Source organism: Cololabis saira, chromosome 1 (genome assembly GCF_033807715.1).
Source record: "Cololabis saira isolate AMF1-May2022 chromosome 1, fColSai1.1, whole genome shotgun sequence".
Lineage (NCBI taxonomy): Eukaryota > Metazoa > Chordata > Actinopteri > Beloniformes > Belonidae > Cololabis > Cololabis saira.
The window spans coordinates 19,239,027-19,260,105 of NC_084587.1; the positions used below are offsets into that span (position 1 = coordinate 19,239,027).

Here is a 21,079-nt window from a genome sequence, read left to right on the forward strand (position 1 = left end):
GTGCTTTTCACGGCAGGGGTGCATACGGCACAACACCGGGGTATGACAACTGCAGAACAAGTATAGGCGCACAATGAGAAACACTTTTTTCTCCATGAAAACACGTGATTTATTTATTATCACAAATAAAAAAATGAATGTGCCTCCTGTGGCAACCTTTTGCTGAATAATACTCGATTTAACATTCAAATAAAATATTTCTCCTTTTGCATGTGGAGATTAGCACCTTCCTTTCGAACGTATTAAATACAGACGCAATCACAATCCCTGCAAAAACTTTCAGGCTTGGTAAATCTCATTGCGGGTGGTAAATGGACCAATTTGCATCTTTCCCTCCCAGTATTTAGCGATTTCTGGTGGGTACGCCCCATATTGATTATTCATCAGGGCAAAAGTACTAAATGAATTGTGTGTGCTATTTTGCGCATTTGAGAGGCGCAGTCCTCTTTGCACGCTGTTAGTAGATCAGCTGGCACTTTGGTTTGCGGGTGCTGTCAAGTTTGCACACGTTTTTACACACGCAAACCTTTAGTAAATCGGGCCCTAAGTGTTTGTTTTAATGCGGATATATTTCTTTAAGCAGTAGGACCCTATCTTAAAGAAAAAAATAAAAGGCAGGATCACGATACACACTTGAAAAGCAGTTCATGCTGTGAATTACTATCATCTCTGATCTAATTACAGCCTCCAAAACCGGACGATTACGCAATTGTCTGCTTCACTTCCGGCACCACAGGTACCTTCAGAAATGACATGGCTTTAACATTTTGAAGAGACAAAAAAAAAGAATGAATATTTAATGTGTAATCCTGTTTTTTCTATGTGCATATATTCAGGGAACCCTAAAGGTGCACTTCTTACACATGGAAACATCATCTCCAACACTGCAGCTTTCATAAAAATAACAGAGGTAAAGGAACGCACCTGCAAGACTTTGATTCTAGTCCTTTAAAAATTCAGAAGACATGGAAACAAATTATGAGAAATGTGGTAAAGTTTAAAATGTGTTACCATGGTAACAAGCTTCCCAAACTCCCTTCTTTTTATTGCTGGAGAGCAGCCGGTCCAGGGCCGAAAGAGAAGGTCTCAAAGCTTCCCTGTACTTTGTTTACATAAGAATTAGTATATTGAAAATATTCATCTCTAAAGACGAGGGGCCTGTTAAATGCGTCGCTGAGGTTTGGAGCTTCAACTCCTGGGTAATGTCAGTTACGTGATATAATCTGCACCTGTGTTTTAACAGGTGCAGATGAGGTTTAGCCTGGACTTAACCGCAGCAGAGTTTTCTGATTCAAGCCATTTTTTTTAAACACGTGGATACGTTTCATCTCTTCCTGCACACTAATTTTTATTCATATTAAATGAAAGACCAACAGAAAAATCTATATCTGTAGTGCATTAGGCATCTGAAAGCAGGCGTAAACAATTATATTGTGATGTTCCTGTTAAGACTCATGGCTTTTGGATAAACTGCTACAGCATGCCTCCGATTTTAGTCACCCATTGAGGTTATTAGAGCGCCCTTTCATGTCTTGCCAGTCTTTGCAGCTTCTAGCGTTCTTTAAAGTGATAGTTTCTGCCAGTAATAATGAACAGAACAATCCAGACTTAAGGTCTTCATCAGATGACGTCAGCTCTCTCTGAAGAATTCAATAGATGTCTATTTATTACAGAGATTGATTTATTTTTTCCATTAAACAATTGATTTCTTTTTGGCTGGACTGACTCTCCAGGCTTTATGATTCCAGTTTCCATCTGTTTGTACTGCAGATCAGCTAAGTTTTAAACTCAAACTCTTGTAGTTTTGGCAGTATTGCGTTAAACTGGGGCTACAATACAACCAAAAATATAGGAAAAAGGTGAGGACACTTGAAAGTTGTTGAGCAAAAAGGCAAAAGTTAATTTAAAAGCAACAAAAAAAGTGCTTTTGAAACTTTTAGCAGGTCCCCCTATAGGAGGAAGGTTAATTTGAAACAATCGTCGGAGAGCTTACCCTTACCTCCCCTTTGCGTCAGTGCTCCCTGATAAAACGGCCCGTCGTGAACTCGGCCCGAGCCCGTGAGCACAATACAAGTCAATAATCGGCAGACTTGGCGTGCTCACTCAAAAAGAGCAAAAGTGTGTCACCGGGTGCCAGTCCAAAAAACACATCAAAAAATCAAAATCCAACAGCACTCACTTGAAGTACAAAACTTTAATATATGGTAAATCACTGCACAGCAGCGTTTCCGCTGAGGACGGCTGTAAGCTGAAACACGTCCGATTTTCTGCTGCTGTGCAGTGATTTACCATATATTAAAGTTTTGTACTTCAAGTGAGTGCTGTCGGATTTTGATTTTTTCACAATACCAGTCAATTCAGCTAGATTTAGCTGTATTTATATAGCGACAACGTCTCAAGACACTTCAAGAAAACGATTCACTGAATGAGTGTTGAGAGCAGCTCTCGTTTTTTCTTCCATTATTAGTCTTCAGTCTCTTAGTTTGGTCTGCCATGATGTCCACTATATCTACTCTCATTGTTATGGTGCAACAGGGAAAATTCATGATGGGTTTTTTCTCAGGGAGTGCTGGAGGGAGGAGCTAGCTCTTGTTAGACATTTAGATTGATGGATTTTAGTTTTTCTTCTCCTTTTTTACAGAGTAATTATTTTTGAGGCATCCTCTCGGTACAACTTTTGAATATAGACCACCACTGCCCTTAGAGATCAGTCCATGCACCTTTGCACTCCAGAGACTTAGATCAAAGAAAACATAAACATGGGGTTGTTGGATGTTTAACCTTCTGTGATGTCTTGCTGTCCTGTGCTCTTCTCCCTCGCCCCGTCCTCCTCCTGCGTTGCCCAGGGCTTACTGAAGCCCAGCACTAAAGATGTGCTCATCTCCTTCCTCCCTCTGGCCCACATGTTTGAAAGGGTGGTGGAGGTACAGTAGGCGTGTGCTTGACTCGCATTTGCGCATGTGTTTTTTGTTGTGTGTGTCCTCTCTAGGTACACAGCATGCTGACCCTCCATGACATTCATGTGTCCTATCTCCCCCTAGCTCACATGTTTGAGAGGGTTGTGCAGGTATGTTGTGGGCTTACTTACCTTCAGATAAATAACCCAATCGAATTTTGGAAAAAAAAAAAAAAAAAAGTTCAGTTATAAACATTGTAGGAAAAACAAATGCTTTTCTTTCATGGATTTCTTTTAATAAGAAGCATGTTGAATTTGCAGTGCTACTAATGAAGTTCCTGTTTTGTTGAAATACTGTAGTTTGTAGCTGCATGTTATGATTTCCTTTAAACTTTTATTGTGTTATTAATAATACTGTATATATACGCCATTATTGAAGCAGGTATGTCCTGAATTAAGATTATTTATAGATAAATGCATTAAGTATCGAATAATGTTTGACAGCACTGCCATCTGTAAAACTCTGCGGAATGACAGCAATTGCAGCAACAAGTTGGAGAAGAAAAAGCAACATGTGCGCTGTGACCTCTGGTGGTCAAGACCTGGCATTTTTCATTTGAAGCAGTTGGAATAAACCATTGTATTATTTTGACCTCAGGGTGTCATCCTCATCCACGGGGCACGAATAGGCTTCTTCCAAGGGGACATTCGACTCTTGATGGACGATCTGAAGACACTGCAGCCGACGGTCTTTCCCGTCGTCCCTCGTCTCCTTAACCGAATGTTTGACAGGGTCAGTTAAATGCCTTTTGTTTTCTGCACACCCGCATTTCTCTGGCGTGCAGCCTCGTTTTTATATTTAACTGGAAAAGTAGTTGTAGTTTCCTTGTTTCTCACCAGGTTTTCAGTCAGGCCAACACACCAGTGAAAAGATGGCTGCTGGACTTCGCCTTCAGGAGGAAAGAGTCGGAGCTCAAACAGGGAGTGATCCGAAAGGACAGCTTGTGGGACAAACTCATCTTCAAAAAAGTGCAGGTAAATCCGTAATGTTTAATTACATTTGCTTAGGGCTGTTCGATTAATCGATTTTAAATCGTTATCGCGATTATGTAATTAGAACGATGTTAAAACGTGAAAATCGTAAAATCGATTTTTCACTTTTTTTTTTTTTTTTTTTTTTTACCTTGTCTGCACACATATTAATGATTGATACCATATTAATGATTGATGGAAATACCTCTCAATACCTGCGACAAGTGCCCCATCGGAGAGGCTCTTTAGTGTAGGAGGGGGCGTTGTAACATGCCACCGGGCATCCCTCAAGCCAGATGCGGTAGACCGGCTCGTGTTCCTTGCAAAAAACTTGCAAATGTGAATAGCAAATGTAATGACTGACATTACACACCTCTACCTCCTTCATGGGTTGCATTATTATTTAGCATGCAAAGACCCAGTTTAGTTTAATTAGAAAATGTCTTGTTTTATTTAATTGGAAATATAACTTACTGTATGTAGCAAGTGCTGATTTGCTAATTTTTTTTTCAGAGATAAAACTTTATATTTTATTATATTTTTTAAAACTTTTTTTCAACTTATTTTACAGAGTTTTGCACTTTATTCATTCATTTTTGGTTTAATAAGAGCAAAGTTTGCACTTAAAGCCCAATGGGGCAAATGTTCAATAAAAAAAACTGCATATTTGAAATCATTTCTTTGCCTTTTGTCAATTCACAAAATAATCGTAATCGGAAATCGGATTTTGAGAGAAAAAAATCGAGATTTTATTTTTGGGCAAAATCGAACAGCCCTACATCTGCCAGGTTATCATAATTGGACAAAAAAAAAAATAGACTCCATGAATTTGTTGATACACTGAAATCCGGCATTCTGTTTAGATGGCATGAGATTAAAGCGCAGTAGGGGATTAGAAGGGTGGAGTTGGGTTTAAGTAGCCCCTCGTAGTCATTTTGATAACCTGCAGTGAATCTGTGATGCACAAAAGGGCAACTTTAGTTTTATATTTGACGGTCAGTGTTTTGCTGTTCGCAGTTGGGTCTGGGTGGTCGTGTGAGACTCATGATAACAGGAGCTGCCCCCGTGTCCCCAACAATCCTGACTTTCCTCCGAGCTGCTCTCGGCTGTCAGGTTAGTCAACCGGTGTCATCCTCGCTGAATTGAGGTTGTTGTCTTTTTGGAATAAAAATCAATATGTGTAACTGCGTGATATTCTGTGATTGCCACTAACATCAATGCTTTCTACAGTTTTATGAAGGCTATGGCCAGACTGAATGTACCGCAGGGTGCTCCATGTCGTTGCCTGGAGACTGGTCAGCAGGTAAAAGTCCAGTAAATCAACATCCTGACGCTGTAGCCTCAGCCGAGAGAATCCACAGACGGATAACTTGCCCATGCATGGAAAGGCCTGCCACAGCAGACTTAAAAAGATAAATGAATAGAGCTGAATCCATGTCTGCAGACTCCTAAGTGATCCTAAACGGTCCACAGAAACCATGCAGGAAGCTTAACTGGAGTTTAACTATAGTTTATATGTAATGTGAGCAGTATGTGGAGGACATCAACGCTGCAACAAGAGACTAAAATGAAAATTGTGCCCGCAGGTCACGTCGGGCCTCCTCTGCCCTGCAACGCTATAAAACTCGTGGATGTGGTAGAAATGAATTACTTGGCAGCCAATGGAGAGGGAGAGGTGAGGAGCACGCTTTATTACAAAAATACTCTAACACAAGATGGGAACAGTTTCTGAATTTTCTTTTACTTACTACACAAGCTCTTCAATCTTGCTAAATATAAGATGGTATTATGGTTTATATTAATATACCAATATCAGCAGTTAAGGCAAAACCACTTCTGAACACATGGAGGAAACATCACAACAAAGTGCACCTCTGGTGGGACAAAGACATGCCTCCACTCATTAGTATTGTATTATAAATGGCTTCTGTCAGCACAGCAGATCTGTGCGCCCCCGTGTGGTCAGAAGTGGTATTGCCACATTGGGTGGTTTAAATCTATTCTACCAACATGAAATGTATCTGCTAAATGACTCAAAAGAAATGCATGCCCCAAAACATTAAATATAAAAAAACACAATTGTATTTAGAAGGCATATTTTCATTACAATGAATGTGGTAAATGTATTTTATTCATACACATTTGTCTATTACATATGCACATCAGATGAAACCAGCTATATGTAACAATGCAGTATGAGTTAGGAAAATAATCTATAGGAGACAGAAGAGTTAATCATGAAAAGCCCTTGTATAAATCTGAAGGGTTCACTTATATTAATCTATAAACAATATGTGGGTATCTGTATTCTGGTAAGTTTAAAATATCTTCACTTGTGACCTCTGTTACTCTAGGTGTGTGTCAAAGGACCAAATGTATTCAAAGGATACCTTGAAGACTCCAAGAAAACAGCCGAGGCCCTAGATCAGGACGGATGGCTGCACACAGGAGACATTGGGAAATGGCTTCCTGTAAGTAAAGCAGAATCCATCTTGAAGTAAAATATTGATTGTCAATAAAGGGAGAAAAATAACTGTCACTGTTCCTGTTGTTTATTTCAGGATGGCACACTAAAGATCATCGACAGAATAAAAAACATTTTCAAACTGGCACAAGGAGAGTACATCGCCCCAGAGAAAATAGAAATGGTTTATAATCGCAGTGATCCAGTGGCCCAGATATACGTTCACGGCGACAGCTTACAGGTTGGTTATTGAACCAACTCAAACCCCATTAAATCTCTCCTTTTACTGCCTTCCTCTTTCATCTTATGCACGTTTTATTTTCAAGGCATGCCTGGTGGCGATAGTGGTACCTGATCCAGACTTTTTACCTATTTGGGCCAAGAGAAAAGGGATTGAAGGATCCTACACTGAACTGTGCAATAACAAGGTCAGATGTATTACCAGGGACACTCTGAACATTAGGGCTGGACCTGAATACTGCGATGTACATCCATCACGTGGACATCCAGATTTATTTTTTTTACCCCTTCACGTTCAATGCTCTCACTTGCTGTCAGCAGTGAGGAATTCATCAGTTAATTTGACCCATTAAACAACACAGCATTACGGAGATTACAGTTGTGTGGCACTTTTAATTAAACTCCTCCCCTATTGCATTTAAAAAAAAAATTTCCAGCACCATGTAGTGTGCTTCTTTTGATTGAGCACCCATTAATATCTTGCTCGCTCTCAGTCTGCACCATCATACGAGAGAAGCTTTGAGTATCTGTTGTAGTCTAGCAGCCTTCAGAGCCAATAACACGGTATCAAGTCCAGCCCTAGTGAACAGACACCTTTACTCTCTTTAATTCGAGCCTAACGTTCTCAATCCTTTTGCAGGACGTGAAAGCCGGCATTCTGGAGGACATCCTGAATATTGGCAAAGAAGCAGGGCTCAAGTCTTTTGAACAGGTGACTGATGTCACATTTGACTTAATTTAAGTTCTATCAACTTCTACATAAACTGTTTTTAAACCTCACTTAGTACCCTTTCAATCAAAGCTGAAATGGCACGTCACTTTTATACGCTGACCGAATGACAAACTAAAACTATCATAATGTCAGTATGTCAGATAATCCTTAACTTCATGTACTTTTGATCCTTTTCTCCACTGCAGGTGAGAGACATTGCGCTGCATCCCGAGATGTTTACTATCCAGAACGGCCTGCTGACTCCGACCCTGAAGGCAAAGAGGAATGACCTTCGAAAATACTTCAGGGCGCAGATCGATCAACTTTATGCCAAAATAAAGATGTGAGCATCCATCGAGGAGTTCGTTACAAAGGTCACACAACCAACCAAAACATGTTACTCGGAGAATTCTCTACATATTTTCTGCCTGCAACAATTTAAACAATTTTGCAGCGGTTGCTCCAACAGTAATAAGGCATTGAATCTAAGTATTTATCATCTATTTTGATGATGGCAATAGATGAGGAATATTCCAGAACATGGGTTAATGCCATCCGTCTTTGAGTAGAGGCTTAAAATCAGAGTTCCTCTCAACTTCACTGCCACTTTGTCTGTTAGCGGAATAGGAACATTTTATCGTGACAAATATAAAATATTTATATGCCAAGCTATTTAATGTTTTGGTAATCTATTTAAATTGACATAATGTGATCTTCAAACCTGTAAATAGTGTATGTGCTGGAAGAGTATATTTGTATTTAGAGTACTCTGATACTCTGTAATCTCCTGCATTCCCGTGTGTTTCAATGCTGCAGGCTTAACCACAGACTTTTATCAGAATTTAGTTACCAGCCTATGGGAGTCATGTGCCTTTTGTTTGTTGTGTCTAACAGCGCATGTAATATACTGAATGTGACTATACTGTACATGCAGACTCCTTTTTCCGTGCTGCAGGATAAAGTCCCATAACTGGAGTGTGTATACTGCAAAAGTGCTGAAGGGAATAATGATATTGTGATTAATATCAGGAAGCTAATTTTTAAGATAAATTATATGTGCTTCGATGCATATAAAGTCACAGTCTGCATTTATTTTCTATGACAAAACAAAAAGAAAAAAAAATCAATTGTGACTTCAAAGGTTTCGTCCAAACTTCTGCACATCTAATCATATCAAGGAATCCTTGATGCTAAAAGCCATACTGTTATGATTCTGAAAAGGGGATAAATGTACAGGTGTAATGGAAAGTTTAGGACTTGTATCTGTCAACTGAAATGAATAAATACTTTATTTCAATACAGTTGTGTAACTTTGTCTTCTATTATGGCCAGTTGTTTTTATCTACTGACAGATGACATGGAGAAGAGGGAGCCACCTCGTTATTGTGTTAAAGTACACCAAATGAATTATTTTCTTTAGGAACACCATGCAGCTACGGATTCTCACAGGAGGTGAAAAATATATTAATACACCTTACAATCAGCGGTTATTGTTTTGTTTTTAAACCATTTAAGCACATTTTATGCACCTTTCATACCTAATGAGACAACTGCACCGCTGTTCTCTGAAACTGTATTTTAGTGGCTGTAACCATGGTAACTTTGACCTCACATCCTGAGAGCAGGTTCCGCTCCACGAATTCAGTGTTTGAATGTCATCCACTTCGTAAAGCCAAAACATGTTTAATTTAATTGGGGCTTTCTTTAGTATTGGAGGTGTCTGAACAATGACATGTCTTTATTGATAAAGAGGCTTCACCGGTTTGATTGAATCTGCATCTGCTTAGAAAACAAATATTGAAAAACCTCCAAAAAGATTGTTTGGCACATCTCGATTTCTGTTTGATGGTTACCATTTTTTCTGCACAGCTGAAATATCGTATCCATGCATCAGAAAAATCCCCCATGGTGGCCACGTTTATACTTCACAAAATATGCTTTGTTGCAGTTTTTTTTTTTTATTAAATAGCATCCTGCTCACACCTCTGTGAGTAAAGGAACTTTCCTTTAAGATTTCCAAATGTGATTGGAAGCATTGATTTCACTTATTTCCATTAAAGTGACACCCATGAGCCTGTTATGGTCAAGTTAGCTGTTTGAATTGTTTTCATACATCACCTTCAACTTTCAAGCTCCGATAACTTAGATATAACACAAACCTACAATAGTTCACATGCAGGCCAGTATTTTAGAGTTTGTTGAACGTTCTGTCTGAAACTGAGCTCATGGCACTCTGGTTTTCATAAACAGAACTTGTATTGAAACTTGTCAACAAAAGTGAAAACTCTGCACCTATATAAAAAGTATAAATCAGTGAAAGCTTTTTTGGTCTGTTTTCCCCAACCCTGCCAACCAGAAGTGAGCCTTTCGCATTTAGAATGAAAAAGATAATTATATTTAAAATTGCTCCTACAGTCTTATCTGTATCTTTGAAGCCACACAGCAAAATAACAAACCTCATCTTCTACTACGAATCCAAGTCTGCCGCACACGTGAGCAGAAGCTGGTCCGAGATCTCCCCGCTGTTTTGCTCAAAGTCATCCAGACCCTCCAAATAGTCCCGGTCTTCTCGTTCATCTCCCCACCCACCAGGAGGCTCCAGTGTGCGCTGCGCTGCTCCGTTTGTCCCCTGACTGGGTTCAAAGTTGCCGGCGTCGTCCATTAAGTACTTCTGATCCTCCTCATCCTGTCGTTGAACAGGAGACACTCCATGTTGTAAAGAACACAACGTCTTACATCTTTAGCAGATAATATTTCGGGATTTCTTAGCATTTTAGCAACTGATGATTAAAATGAACGAACCAGTTTCAGGATGTAGCTCACGCAGATCTCCTGTGGGAGTGGATAACCTGAAACAATAAAAATGAAATCTTTTATTGGAAGGAATTTGCAATTTCTTTAACCTAATGCAGTTTGTTTCCATGAAATCTATTAAATATGAGTCACTATGCTTCATAACATACTTGAAGACCTGAAGTTCCTGCACTCCGGATCATGACACTTCTGGTACCAGACTTCCTCTTTAAAATCCACAACAATCCTGCGGAGCAGGACGAGACCAAGTCAGACAGAACGAAGAACCTACAAATGGCCTTCAGAACATGAAACATACAGTACATACATGATGTTGTTGCTTTTATGGAACCGTCCCACGTGTTCACACCAGCGGTATTTGGCAATGTCATAGACAAGAAGTTGCTCTGCAGCAAAGTAGTTCCATCTTCTTATGTCTGTTGAGTTTGTGAAAGTCAGGTTGATGGTGGATTTGCATAAACAACACAATTTGCATAAAAAGCTCATACCTGTATACTCCAACACAAATATGGACTTAAGTTAGAAGAAAAAGAGATCTCATTGTGTTATCATCAATAAAGATACAGGGAAGAGTCAATCTCAAGACTGAGCACACAAACACAGCAGCCAATCATCTACATAAAATCATTTATGCAAGATAATTCTTTTAAATGCACTTTTGGTGGCTTTCAAATGGGCAAAACTGTAGTGTAACCATACAGAGGCGTCTGGGAGATTTGCGAGGCCCTGTGCGAAATGGCCGAGGGGGGGCCCTTGGCGTGAGCGTAGCGAGTGCGCACGAAATTTTTGGGTTTTTCGGGTCGGATCAGGTGTCTATATGTGCAATTTTAACTCTCCAATTAGCAAAATACTGGATACCTTCCCCTCATCATCATTTGGCTTGCCTCAACGCGGGGCCCCACGGCTGCTTGAGACCTGGTCAGATCGGTGATTTTTGTAACAAATTTATCAAACAAGCCTTTCAGAGAGGCATTAAACTCTTCCATTTTCTTTAGTTTTTTTCTTTTTTCATTCCCCTGATGGAAATTTCCTGAATCTGTCTCGTTCTCTCGACATTGTGTGACAGTTTGTTCCCAACTCACCCCCGTCTGGATCAGAGCACCTTGTGTCAATGATTGGTCTGACGCAGTTGTATTGAACAACAGACACGCGCATCATTGCACATATATTTATTGATATGCACCGACTAGTACACATTTAGGTCTGTAATGGAACATGACTGTTGATATTTATAAGGGAAAAAAGGGGAAAAAAAAAAAAAAAAAAACGGCTCATTATCAGCTTCCAGGTCTGCACAAGTCTGTTAATGAGTCATTTGTTTCAGGGTGTGATGACGCACTGAAACATCGTACATGCAAGCTGGAGCTCGACACCCTTTCATGACACATGTTCTGCAGTTGTCTGAGATCACATCTCACACTGTATGACTCGAATCTGCTTAACCTTGAGTCATAGGCTATGACCTGATGTGTACGGATGAAGGATTGCGTCATCAACACGTACTGATGGAAAACACATAAAACCCGGTCATGATTCAGGCGAAGAAGCTGACTCAGTTCAGCTCTACCAAGTTTTATACCTCCTCAGAGTCTCGTAAAATTTGTGTTCTTACACACTTCCATGTTTTTGTTTTCCCCAAAGGCATTCCGCTGGGTGGCATTAATACGTCATTTTAAGTTATATTTTAATCAGCAAGTCAGTAGACAGAATCAAAGGACATCTGGCTCTGTCCGTAAAAGTTATATCGGAAAGTCTTTGGTGGCAGGACCAGTGTAACGGGAGTCGAACCGCTCACATTGTATGAGGCTGATTCAGACGTACAATGAAAAAGATCTGCCCGAATTTTTTCATGACAGCCCAAGATCAAACAGTGTTAGGCAGCCTGAAAACATTCATTGACAATAGTCCAATACAGTAGCTTTGTCCTTTCAAGTTTACCTTAGAGAAACTTTTAAAATAAAGAAAATATTAGAGGTGTCTGCAATTTCACTGTACAAAAAGCTAGAAAAAAAAAAGGTATGAAAAGGAGATGTGTCTCCATTACTGGAGTTAAATTCTGGAATGATGCCAACATAAATTTAAAAACATGTCATTCTCTTTTTGTTTTTAAGAAAATGGTTTGTAAAGCTATTTTTGAAGCTTATAAGTGCAATTGACTATCTGTTAATGTTTCTTTGCTTTTCTATTGTTTCTTTGCCTTTTGTTGTTTCTTTGCTTTTCTATTCTCTTTTTGGTTTTCTGGAGGTTGGTAGCCACAAAAAGAAAGTTGGTAATAGAGGATAGGCTTTTATAAGCAGTTTGCTTCAGCCTAATCCTTTTCAGTCATTGTTCAACACATTTTTGGTTTTGTATGAAATGTTAATGCTGTGCACAATGTTTTTTTGGTGTTGTGTTTTGTGTTGTTGTCATGACTGAATAAACTTCATTCATTTGACTTCAAAATTCATTCAATCCTTATTATCAAGCTATGCAGAAATCTATAACACTACTTACTTCCTTGAATTCCGTCCTTTCTGACCAGAGTGAACACAAAGTTGTCCACTTCTTGGTGGGGGGACGATAGACAGCCAGAAAACATGCCTGTCAGTAACGTAGCAGAAAAAGGTTTCATGAATCAAACGTATTCTGACTAAAAACGACCAGAGTAGCGTTACTAAAAATACTTATACCATATGCAAACTAAATTCCAGTTATCGACACATTTTGGTCACTAACCCATATATTAACATTGGCATGCATGTTTGCTGATGTGCAAACTGTTTTTAAACACAAAAGTGCAATCAAACAATCAATACCCTGGGGTAATTCCCATATAGTGCCATCAAAGATCTCCGCTGTAATAATAACAGCGTGTCAGTTTACAGTCTTCTTATCTGTGATAATGTAGCAGAGCACACATCACAGATAAGCAGACTGTAAACTGACACGCCACATGTTTAGATGAACAACGCCGATATTTGCTCAGCGTTACCTTGAGGTGAAGCTGAATCCTGTTGACAAGAAGATGCCGAGGTATCAGGCTCATTCGTTTCTGGGATGTCCCATGTAAGTATTCTCTGACCTGTGAAACTGATGACATGCGGGAATAAGATTTGCAGTTTGGAAAAGATCATTTCAGCACAAAGAAGAGTTAGTTAGAGTTGCATAACATACCTCACGTTACACACCAAGGATGCCAGAAAGACACCTTGTTCAGGAGAAATTCCCTTCTCTGCTTTGGCAATAAATGTGTTGTCTTCTGCCAAAGTGAACGCAGCATTCTTCCCCACTTTGGAAGACTTGTACAGTCGGAAATTCCTATTCTTGGTGTAAACACCTGTTTGAGTAAATTATAAAAATAAAAAGCTACAGATATGCACTAATGAGGGTTATTTTTTATGAGGTGAACCCCCTTGAAATCCATTTGGAAAGTTATTTGATGCAGTGATTCAAGTAAACTAAACCTGTTTTAATGTTTATATCCCTTATCAAGACAAACTTAGAAATATGTCACCTCTATAACGTCAAGTGTCTACAGGTTGAAAAAAAACAAAACGAAAAAAACAGGCCAAATATAACACGAGTTTGTCTTACCAACGTCAACGAAGAGACCGTTGTGGCCGTCCTTGTTTTTTATCAGGAGGAAGCTGAGGTCTTTCTCCTCCTTTTTACGCCTTTTCATATGTGGACTCTCAGATATTCCATCAGCCTTTGCAGGCTTCCTTTCAGGAACAACATATGTTTTACCGTCAGCACATTTAGGAAAAATGACACAACGTGATGATAGAAGGACAAAAAAGAATAACAAATATGGGCTTTCACAAGGCCATAATACCAGACCAGGTTTCCTCGTCTTCTGTGAGGACGTTCATCCCTTTTCCACTTGCTTTTTTGACTTTGCTCTGAATAGTTTGAAGAATGCCGTGGACGAACCTGCCTAATAAATAAGAAAAAAATACAGGTAGATTATATGAATCATTTATATTGGAGAACGGTACAAAAGGCAGGCGGTTGATAGCATGTAGAGGTGAACTTACCGACATGTATGTTGTCTTTGAAAACAGCATTTTGTAGCACGAAGATAAGATGCCGACTGAATTTCTCCTCTGTGCTGGAGTCCAGGTTCAGGACGTTTTTCACAGAACAGTCAATCCCGTAAACGTCCATCAACTCATCACAGACAAACTGTGAAACACATTTTTGTTTAAAAAAAAACAAAAAAAAAACACTGTAAATTCTGCATCTTCATATTCGGTTAAGAAAAACAAAAAACAGAGTATGTGACAAATAATACACCCAGATGTTAGGCCACATGTCAGTTTCAAATCTAAAAAATGAAAATCAAATGAAGAACAGTAATAGTAAAATGTACAAAGGATAGCCAGCAAACAGCAAGGCTCTAAATGTAAATATGATAAACAATATGTTTAATGGTGAATCAGGACACAGAAGTTCCCTACCTGGATAAACAAAGTGACCATTGATTTCCCATCAACCCCTTCATTTGAAGGCTTGTGGAACTCCAAGTCGAAGTAAAGCTTGCAGACAGCCCCCTCTGGTATCACCTCATAACAATGCATCAAGGAGTGAGGGTACGCTCTGGGACAAATGATGATGTGAGGCCACTAATTGATTAGTCTCGTTTTTACGAACCACAAATGAAGCTTCAACTCATTTTGAAATGTAGAACTGATATTTACTTGTAGTAATGCCACAGTTCGCTATAACTGGTAACCAGATAGATCCGCTGACCCTGAGCCGCCTCTTCCTTTTCAAGAGCAAAAACATGTACACCCTAGAAATATACAAGACATAAATATCAATTGCTTTCTGATTAAACAGGGGATGTAAGCGCTACAGGATTCGCTTATGTGGTAGTGCGGTGTCTTGTGTACCTCTTTGCAGCTCTGAGCAAAGCTGATTGCCATACTTTGACGAGGGAAGAGTTTCCATACAGAAGAGGGCTCACACGGCCACAGGCGAGGTTTGTAGCGCGTCGTCAGAGGATGCTGCTGGAAAGACTGAGCGAGCTGCTCAATCTTCTTCACCCGGTCTCCCCACTTGCTCATCCTCAAGCGCTTATTAACCAGGTATAAATTATCTTTTATTCAGCTAAGTGTAACTAGAATTTCTGCACAGTATTCTGTTACACCATCATCTTTCAACCTGGAAAATAAATGGATTAATTGATTAAAAACATTGTATATTGATATTAGTGTAATATGCTTTAATTAATACAGAATACAAACTAGTCTACATCTTGTAAAAAAAAAAAAAAAGGACAATTCAGGGAAAGTCACAGCCTTCCTGCAGACAGTTAGTTGTACCCCAAAAACTGATAACAGATGTTAAGCATCAAAACTGCAGGATTACTGAACTGTCACTGCAAAGAAAGCAAGCTGCAGTCTGCTACAGTCAACGTATAAAAGATGTAAAAAAATGCTTGTCTTTTTTTTTTAATTATCACTTTTATTTACATAGGACCAGACTGAGATGGTCCAGGGGCTGAATCAGGTTCTCAGACCGTTTTACTCGTTTGTATTTTATTACAGCACTTAAGAGAAAGTTGATCCACTGAGGAGTGAGAGGGAGTTCACTTGCAACTAGTTTGCTGTGAGTAAAGTCAATGTAAAAAGGAAGAATGTGCATCTTCTTTTTTTTTTCTTTTTTTTTTTTAGAAATTATTGTTTTCAAAAACAAACTATTCACATTAATGTGCAACTTAAAAGTGAAAACCCATCCATCTTCTGGTCTTTTTCCTGTTCAAGGTGGGATTACACTCCCATGAGATGATGGGGAAAGACCACCAGCTCATCACAGCATGCAGAGACAAACCATGCACGCTCACATACGCTCAACGGACAATTGATAACTTCAATCAACCTGATATGCATGTTTTTGGAAGCTGGAAACCCTGAAGATGGTTCAGGGAAAACATGGACACAGAAAAGTTCCGGCTAAGATTCAAATTAGAAACCTTTTTACTATGAGGTAACATAATATAACGTTTCCATCATTATTCTCTGACATGCAGGAAGGATAAATCAGAATCTGCACTTTGTTATTTCAAATTAAGCATGTAGTGACAAGGGTCTGGTCCCTGCTGTTGGGTGGCAGTTTAAAATCACACCATTGTGCAACTCTGAAAATAAAAGCAGAAAATACTGCTTTAAACACTTTAAGACAGCATCTGTGACAGGTCAGGCAAATGACGCTCACCAATATTTTGAAAAGCTGTGCAGACTCTCCTACCTCTATGCAAATTGTATATGACGACCTTCAAAGGTCCATGTTTGGAGAAAGAAACAGTAATTTTTGTTATTTCAAACTAATTATGCAGTGATATACCTCTGGTCCGCACACGCAGTAACAATGATTAAAAAATGGGCACAGTTTATAAAGAACTAAATGATTGATTGTATTAGTAAACTGATCTACTTTTTGGACATGATTTTAACGCCAAAAAAACATAATTAAACATAATTTTGTTGAAGTCACAGAGTGTTGATCTTGGTTAAATTAAACAATGTTTTTTTTCTTTTTTCTTTCCTGTGTGTGTATATATATATATATATATATATATATATATATATATATATATATATATATATATAAATGGGTTTGTATATGTATATATATATATATATATATATATATATATATACACATTTTTAATATAAAATACATATGATATATTTTTTTTAATATGTCACATATATTTATTTTATGTGCATATATATATATATATATATATATATATATATATATATATATATATATATATATATATATATATATGCCTTAGGTTCTTACCAACATTGCATTAACCATAAATATGCGTGCAGACAAATAAATAAATAAGTAAATAAATAAATAAATAAATAAACAATGTCGACCTTTTCTTCCTAATATGGATTTTTCTTGAAACTTGACCGACATTACAACACAGAAAAGTCTGTTTTTTCTTCATAGTAAATGAATATGTGTAAACTACTTAACAAGTACTGACCTCAACTTTAGTATCTGATTCTGGTTCAGCCTTTATCGATGACTTTAGTCCACAGAATCATCTGTCATCATCTCATAGCTAACATACTAGCATTTTGTGCTTCTTATTTGGCGTAGTCTAGTCAATAGCACATGCTGATAGTTGTATTTATAGTTAATTTTAAAGTTTATACATACAAACCTCTTTTCTTGTTTGGCGCTTCTGGAAGCGGAAGTTGTGCTGTTTCCGGTCACACATAGAAATCGTGACGGGTGACAACACTGGTTGTGAACATATTTTCTTTTACAATTTATACCTGTGAAGTGTACTTAAGCATACAAATACATTTATTAACAATAGACTACAGCCCAATTGTAAAAAAATACATTAGATGAGGGTATTTAAAGTTCAGGCCGTCTGGGCTAACTTATTAGTGTCCCCTATAAACTAGATGGTATCATCCAAAGATCAGCTGCAGGATATTTATTACTTTTCAAAATAAAGGTGAAAATATTCACCTTTCTTTTCACTATTTACTTTTTACACAATCCATCCATCCATTTTACATAATATTTCACTGAAAATATTTTAAGAGCATTAATAAAACATAATCAAAAATTCTGAATAAGATAAGATAAGATAAGAAATCCTTTAATAGTCCCCCAGAGGGGAAATTTCCAGATTACAGCAGCAAAGGGGATAGTGCAAAACACAAGAGGCATCAATATTACACAATAATAATAAAAATAATAAAAAACACTATAAACAGTATATACAATAATAATAAGAAGAATAAGAAGGAGAATAAAATAGTAATAAATAAAAAAATACTAGTATACAAAAAAAGAAAAACAGATGGATAGATGGATATTTACAGATGTTATTTATGCACGTTGCAGTGAATGATATTGCACATTATTTTCCGGTATGTATATTTATTGTCAGGTTGTTGTTGTTGTTGTTGTAGAATGTAGATTGATACAAGTTACAAAAAACAAATCAATCAATAATTGATACATTTTAGAGTGTTCTATTCATTATTTTCTATAGCCATATATATATATATATATATATATATATATATATATATATATATATATATATATATATATATATATATATATATATACATATATATATAGTGGGGCAGCCACCAATTGTGCAAGTTCTCCCACTTAAAGAGATGAGATATTGCCTACCTGTATTTTCATCGTAGGTATATCTCAACTATGAGAGACAAAATGAAAAAAAAAAAAAATCCAGAAAATCCCATTGTCTGATTTTTAAAGAATGTATTTGCAAATTATAGTGTAAAATAAGTATTTGGTCAATAACAAAAGTTCACCTCAATACTTTGTTATAGACCCTTTGTTGGCATAGATTTTCTATGGGGTTGAGATCTGGAGACTGGCTAGGGCACTCCAGGACCTTGAAATGTTTCTTATGAAGTGTTTGGGATCATTGTCATGCTGAAAGACCCAGCCATGTTTATCTTCAATGCTCTTGCTGATGGAAGGAAGTTTTCACTCAAAATCTCACCATACATGGCCCCATTCATTCTTTCTCTTACACGGATCAGTCGTCCTGGTCCCTTTGCAGAAAAACATCCCCAAAACATGATGTTTCCACCTCCGTGCTTCACAGTAGGAATGGTGTTCTTTGGATGCAACTCAGCTTTCTTTCTCCTCCAAACATGACAAGTTGTGTTTCTACTAAAAAGTTCTAGTTTGGTTTCATCTGACCATATAACATTCTCCCAATCCTCTTCTGCATCATCCAAATGCTCTCTAGCAAACTTCAGACGGGCCTTGACATGTACTGGCTTCAGCAGGGTGACACGTATGACCCTGCAGGATCTGAGTCCCTGGCGGCGTAGTGTGTTACTGATGGTAGCCTTTGTTACTTTGGTCCCAGCTCTCTGCAGTTCATTCACTAGGACCCCCGTGTGGTTCTGGGACCTTTACTCACCGTTCTTGTGATCATTTTTACCCAACGGGGTGAGATCTTGTGTGGAGCCCCAGATGGAGGGAGATTATCAGTGTCTTGTATGTCTTCCATTTTCTAATAATTACTCCCACAGTTGATTTCTTCACACCAAGCTGCTTACCTATTGCAGATTCAGTCTTCCCAGCCTGGTGCAGGTCTACAATTTTGCTTCTCACGTCCTTTGACAGCTCTTTGGTCTTGGCCATAGTGGAGTTTGGAGTGTGATTGTTTGATGTTGTGGACAGGTGTCTTTTATACTGATAACCAGTTAAAACAGGTGCCATTAATACAGGTAACGAGTGGAGGACAGAGGAGCCTCTTAAAGAAATTACAGGTCTGTGAAAAGCAAGAAATCCTGCTTGTTTGTAGGTGACCAAATACTTATTTTACCCAGGAATGTGTCACGTCATTCAGTAAAAATCTTACAATGTGATTTCCTATTCTGTCTCTCATAGATGAAGTGTACCTATGATGAAAAAAGAAATATATATATATATATATATATATATATATATATATATATATATATATATATATATATATATATATATATATATATATATACATATATATATATATATATATATACATATATACTGTATATATATCTCCTCATCCGTCCGTCCATCCATCCATCCATCCATCCATTATCTAAACAAAAAAACCTTCCAGTCCGTCACAGAGCAACATAAAGACAAACAACCACTCACACTCGGACAGGAACAGGGTTGTGACACTGCTGCTGTTCATTCATTAGCTGCCCTACTGGCAAATCGTTAGACAAACCTCCATCGCTTTTGTGGGTGCTGCCTGCTGTCAGGACTTGAAAAAGGAAATCTGGGAGGTTTTGTACAAGTCCGTCTCATGAGGCAACAACATAATTTTGGCTTTGACTTTTCGCACCGGATATCTGGATAAGTGATATCCTGGTGATGGATACTCTGGCCAAGTTTTCTTTTTTTTTTCTTTGCAATGCTCATTGATATAATGCCAGTAGACGTGATTGATCCATACTCCTCAGAATACAAATGAAAACAAGAATGACTCCAGTGTCTTTAACTGTGAAATTTGCTTGCAGATTCTGCATGTTCACTTGCAGATATCTGTCCAAAGATATCCTTTTAATAGAGCCTGAGAAGGTTTGGCTTGGGACTTCAGAATTTCAAGAGCTGTTGCATTTCACTTGCCCATCATTGGCGTTTTCTCATGGTTCGTAAATTGGAAAAACCTGGTGGCCAATCTGAAAAGAATAACATTCATTGTGAAGAAGCCCCCAGAATCAGACAAATGGCAGGAGTCACAAATGCTGTGCGTGAGAGTTCCAGTCATTACTGAGACGAGCAGTTTTCCCTACATGTTTATTGTTATTTATGACCATCTCGAGTATTTAAATAGTTCTCACAATAAGAAACATGTGTCACAGTTGAGCATTTTACTCACAAACATTTGAGGCATTTTGTTGCTGTTTATCTTAGTCTTGTTCAGTTTTTTTGCTTAAGTTTTAACCTTGGTTTACTTATTCCTTTTATACTGAAAGTATATACTGTTGTATTTGGTATAGTGTATACTGTATAGTGTACACCCACGCAAGCACAGGGATCCTCCTTCTAGGATTTGAACCAGTTTAGGGGTCAGGGAACATTGGTAAACAATATTTCTTGAAGTACCACCTCTAAGAGGTAATTAGTTGCTGAAGACCTCCCATGCCACATTTTCCCCAAAGCTAGCACATCTTTCGCACCACCTCTAATGCATAAATATATTTGTAAAATATACTGTACTCAGACACCACTATATGGGGTGCTATCAATTGTTCAGGAGTATTTTCTAAAATAGTTGCACCAAATACTAATTAAACATTCTTCTTTTTCTACACTTCGTATTCTGAGAATATTATCAGGCCAATAGTAGTTCCTTGTAGTTCACACTCTTCCTAAACAGCTAAGCATTGAAAGATTATGCCGTTCT

At 38.0% G+C, this 21,079-nt stretch overlaps 2 protein-coding genes across 5 annotated transcripts in view; one reads left to right on the forward strand and one right to left on the reverse strand.

The window, feature by feature from the left end:
* Positions 1–8,643, forward strand: part of acsl1a (acyl-CoA synthetase long chain family member 1a) — a 30,911-nt gene extending 22,268 nt beyond the window's left edge. For 3 of the 4 annotated variants that reach the window (XM_061717048.1, XM_061717022.1, XM_061717039.1), the window contains exons 9-21: positions 685–736; positions 837–910; positions 2,847–2,924; positions 3,555–3,689; positions 3,797–3,931; positions 4,946–5,041; positions 5,159–5,231; positions 5,515–5,603; positions 6,283–6,399; positions 6,490–6,633; positions 6,719–6,820; positions 7,273–7,344; positions 7,551–8,643. In XM_061717048.1, coding sequence (XP_061573032.1) covers positions 685–736; positions 837–910; positions 2,847–2,924; positions 3,555–3,689; positions 3,797–3,931; positions 4,946–5,041; positions 5,159–5,231; positions 5,515–5,603; positions 6,283–6,399; positions 6,490–6,633; positions 6,719–6,820; positions 7,273–7,344; positions 7,551–7,691 — 1,308 coding nt within the window. In that variant the 3' untranslated portion in view covers positions 7,692–8,643. Of the gene's footprint in view, positions 1–684; positions 737–836; positions 911–2,846; positions 2,925–2,989; positions 3,068–3,554; positions 3,690–3,796; positions 3,932–4,945; positions 5,042–5,158; positions 5,232–5,514; positions 5,604–6,282; positions 6,400–6,489; positions 6,634–6,718; positions 6,821–7,272; positions 7,345–7,550 lie in introns of all 4 variants that reach the window. The other variant, XM_061717030.1, reaches the window with a different exon arrangement.
* A 1,053-nt stretch (positions 8,644–9,696) lies between these two features.
* primpol (primase and polymerase (DNA-directed)) lies at positions 9,697–17,360 on the reverse strand. Its single transcript, XM_061730465.1, has 14 exons — positions 17,327–17,360; positions 15,033–15,303; positions 14,838–14,932; positions 14,598–14,736; positions 14,175–14,322; positions 13,978–14,074; positions 13,732–13,859; positions 13,312–13,474; positions 13,130–13,227; positions 12,652–12,738; positions 10,466–10,574; positions 10,308–10,384; positions 10,147–10,193; positions 9,697–10,030 (listed from the first exon to the last, which is right to left on the reverse strand). The coding sequence occupies exons 2-14, from the start codon at positions 15,204–15,206 to the stop codon at positions 9,812–9,814; spliced, it is 1,581 nt and encodes a 526-aa protein (XP_061586449.1). The 5' UTR covers positions 15,207–15,303; positions 17,327–17,360; the 3' UTR covers positions 9,697–9,811.
* Positions 17,361–21,079: the final 3,719 nt, after the last annotated feature.

Coding starts and splice junctions, on each gene's coding strand:
- primpol (XM_061730465.1), bottom strand. CDS start 15,206: ATGAGCAAGTGGGGAGACCGGGTGAAGAAGATTGAGCAGCTCGCTCAG. Junction 14,737..14,837: donor GAACTGTGGCATTACTACAA/GTAAATATCAGT, acceptor CATTTGTCCCAG/AGCGTACCCTCACTCCTTGA. Junction 10,194..10,307: donor CAGGAACTTCAGGTCTTCAA/GTATGTTATGAA, acceptor TTATTGTTTCAG/GTTATCCACTCCCACAGGAG.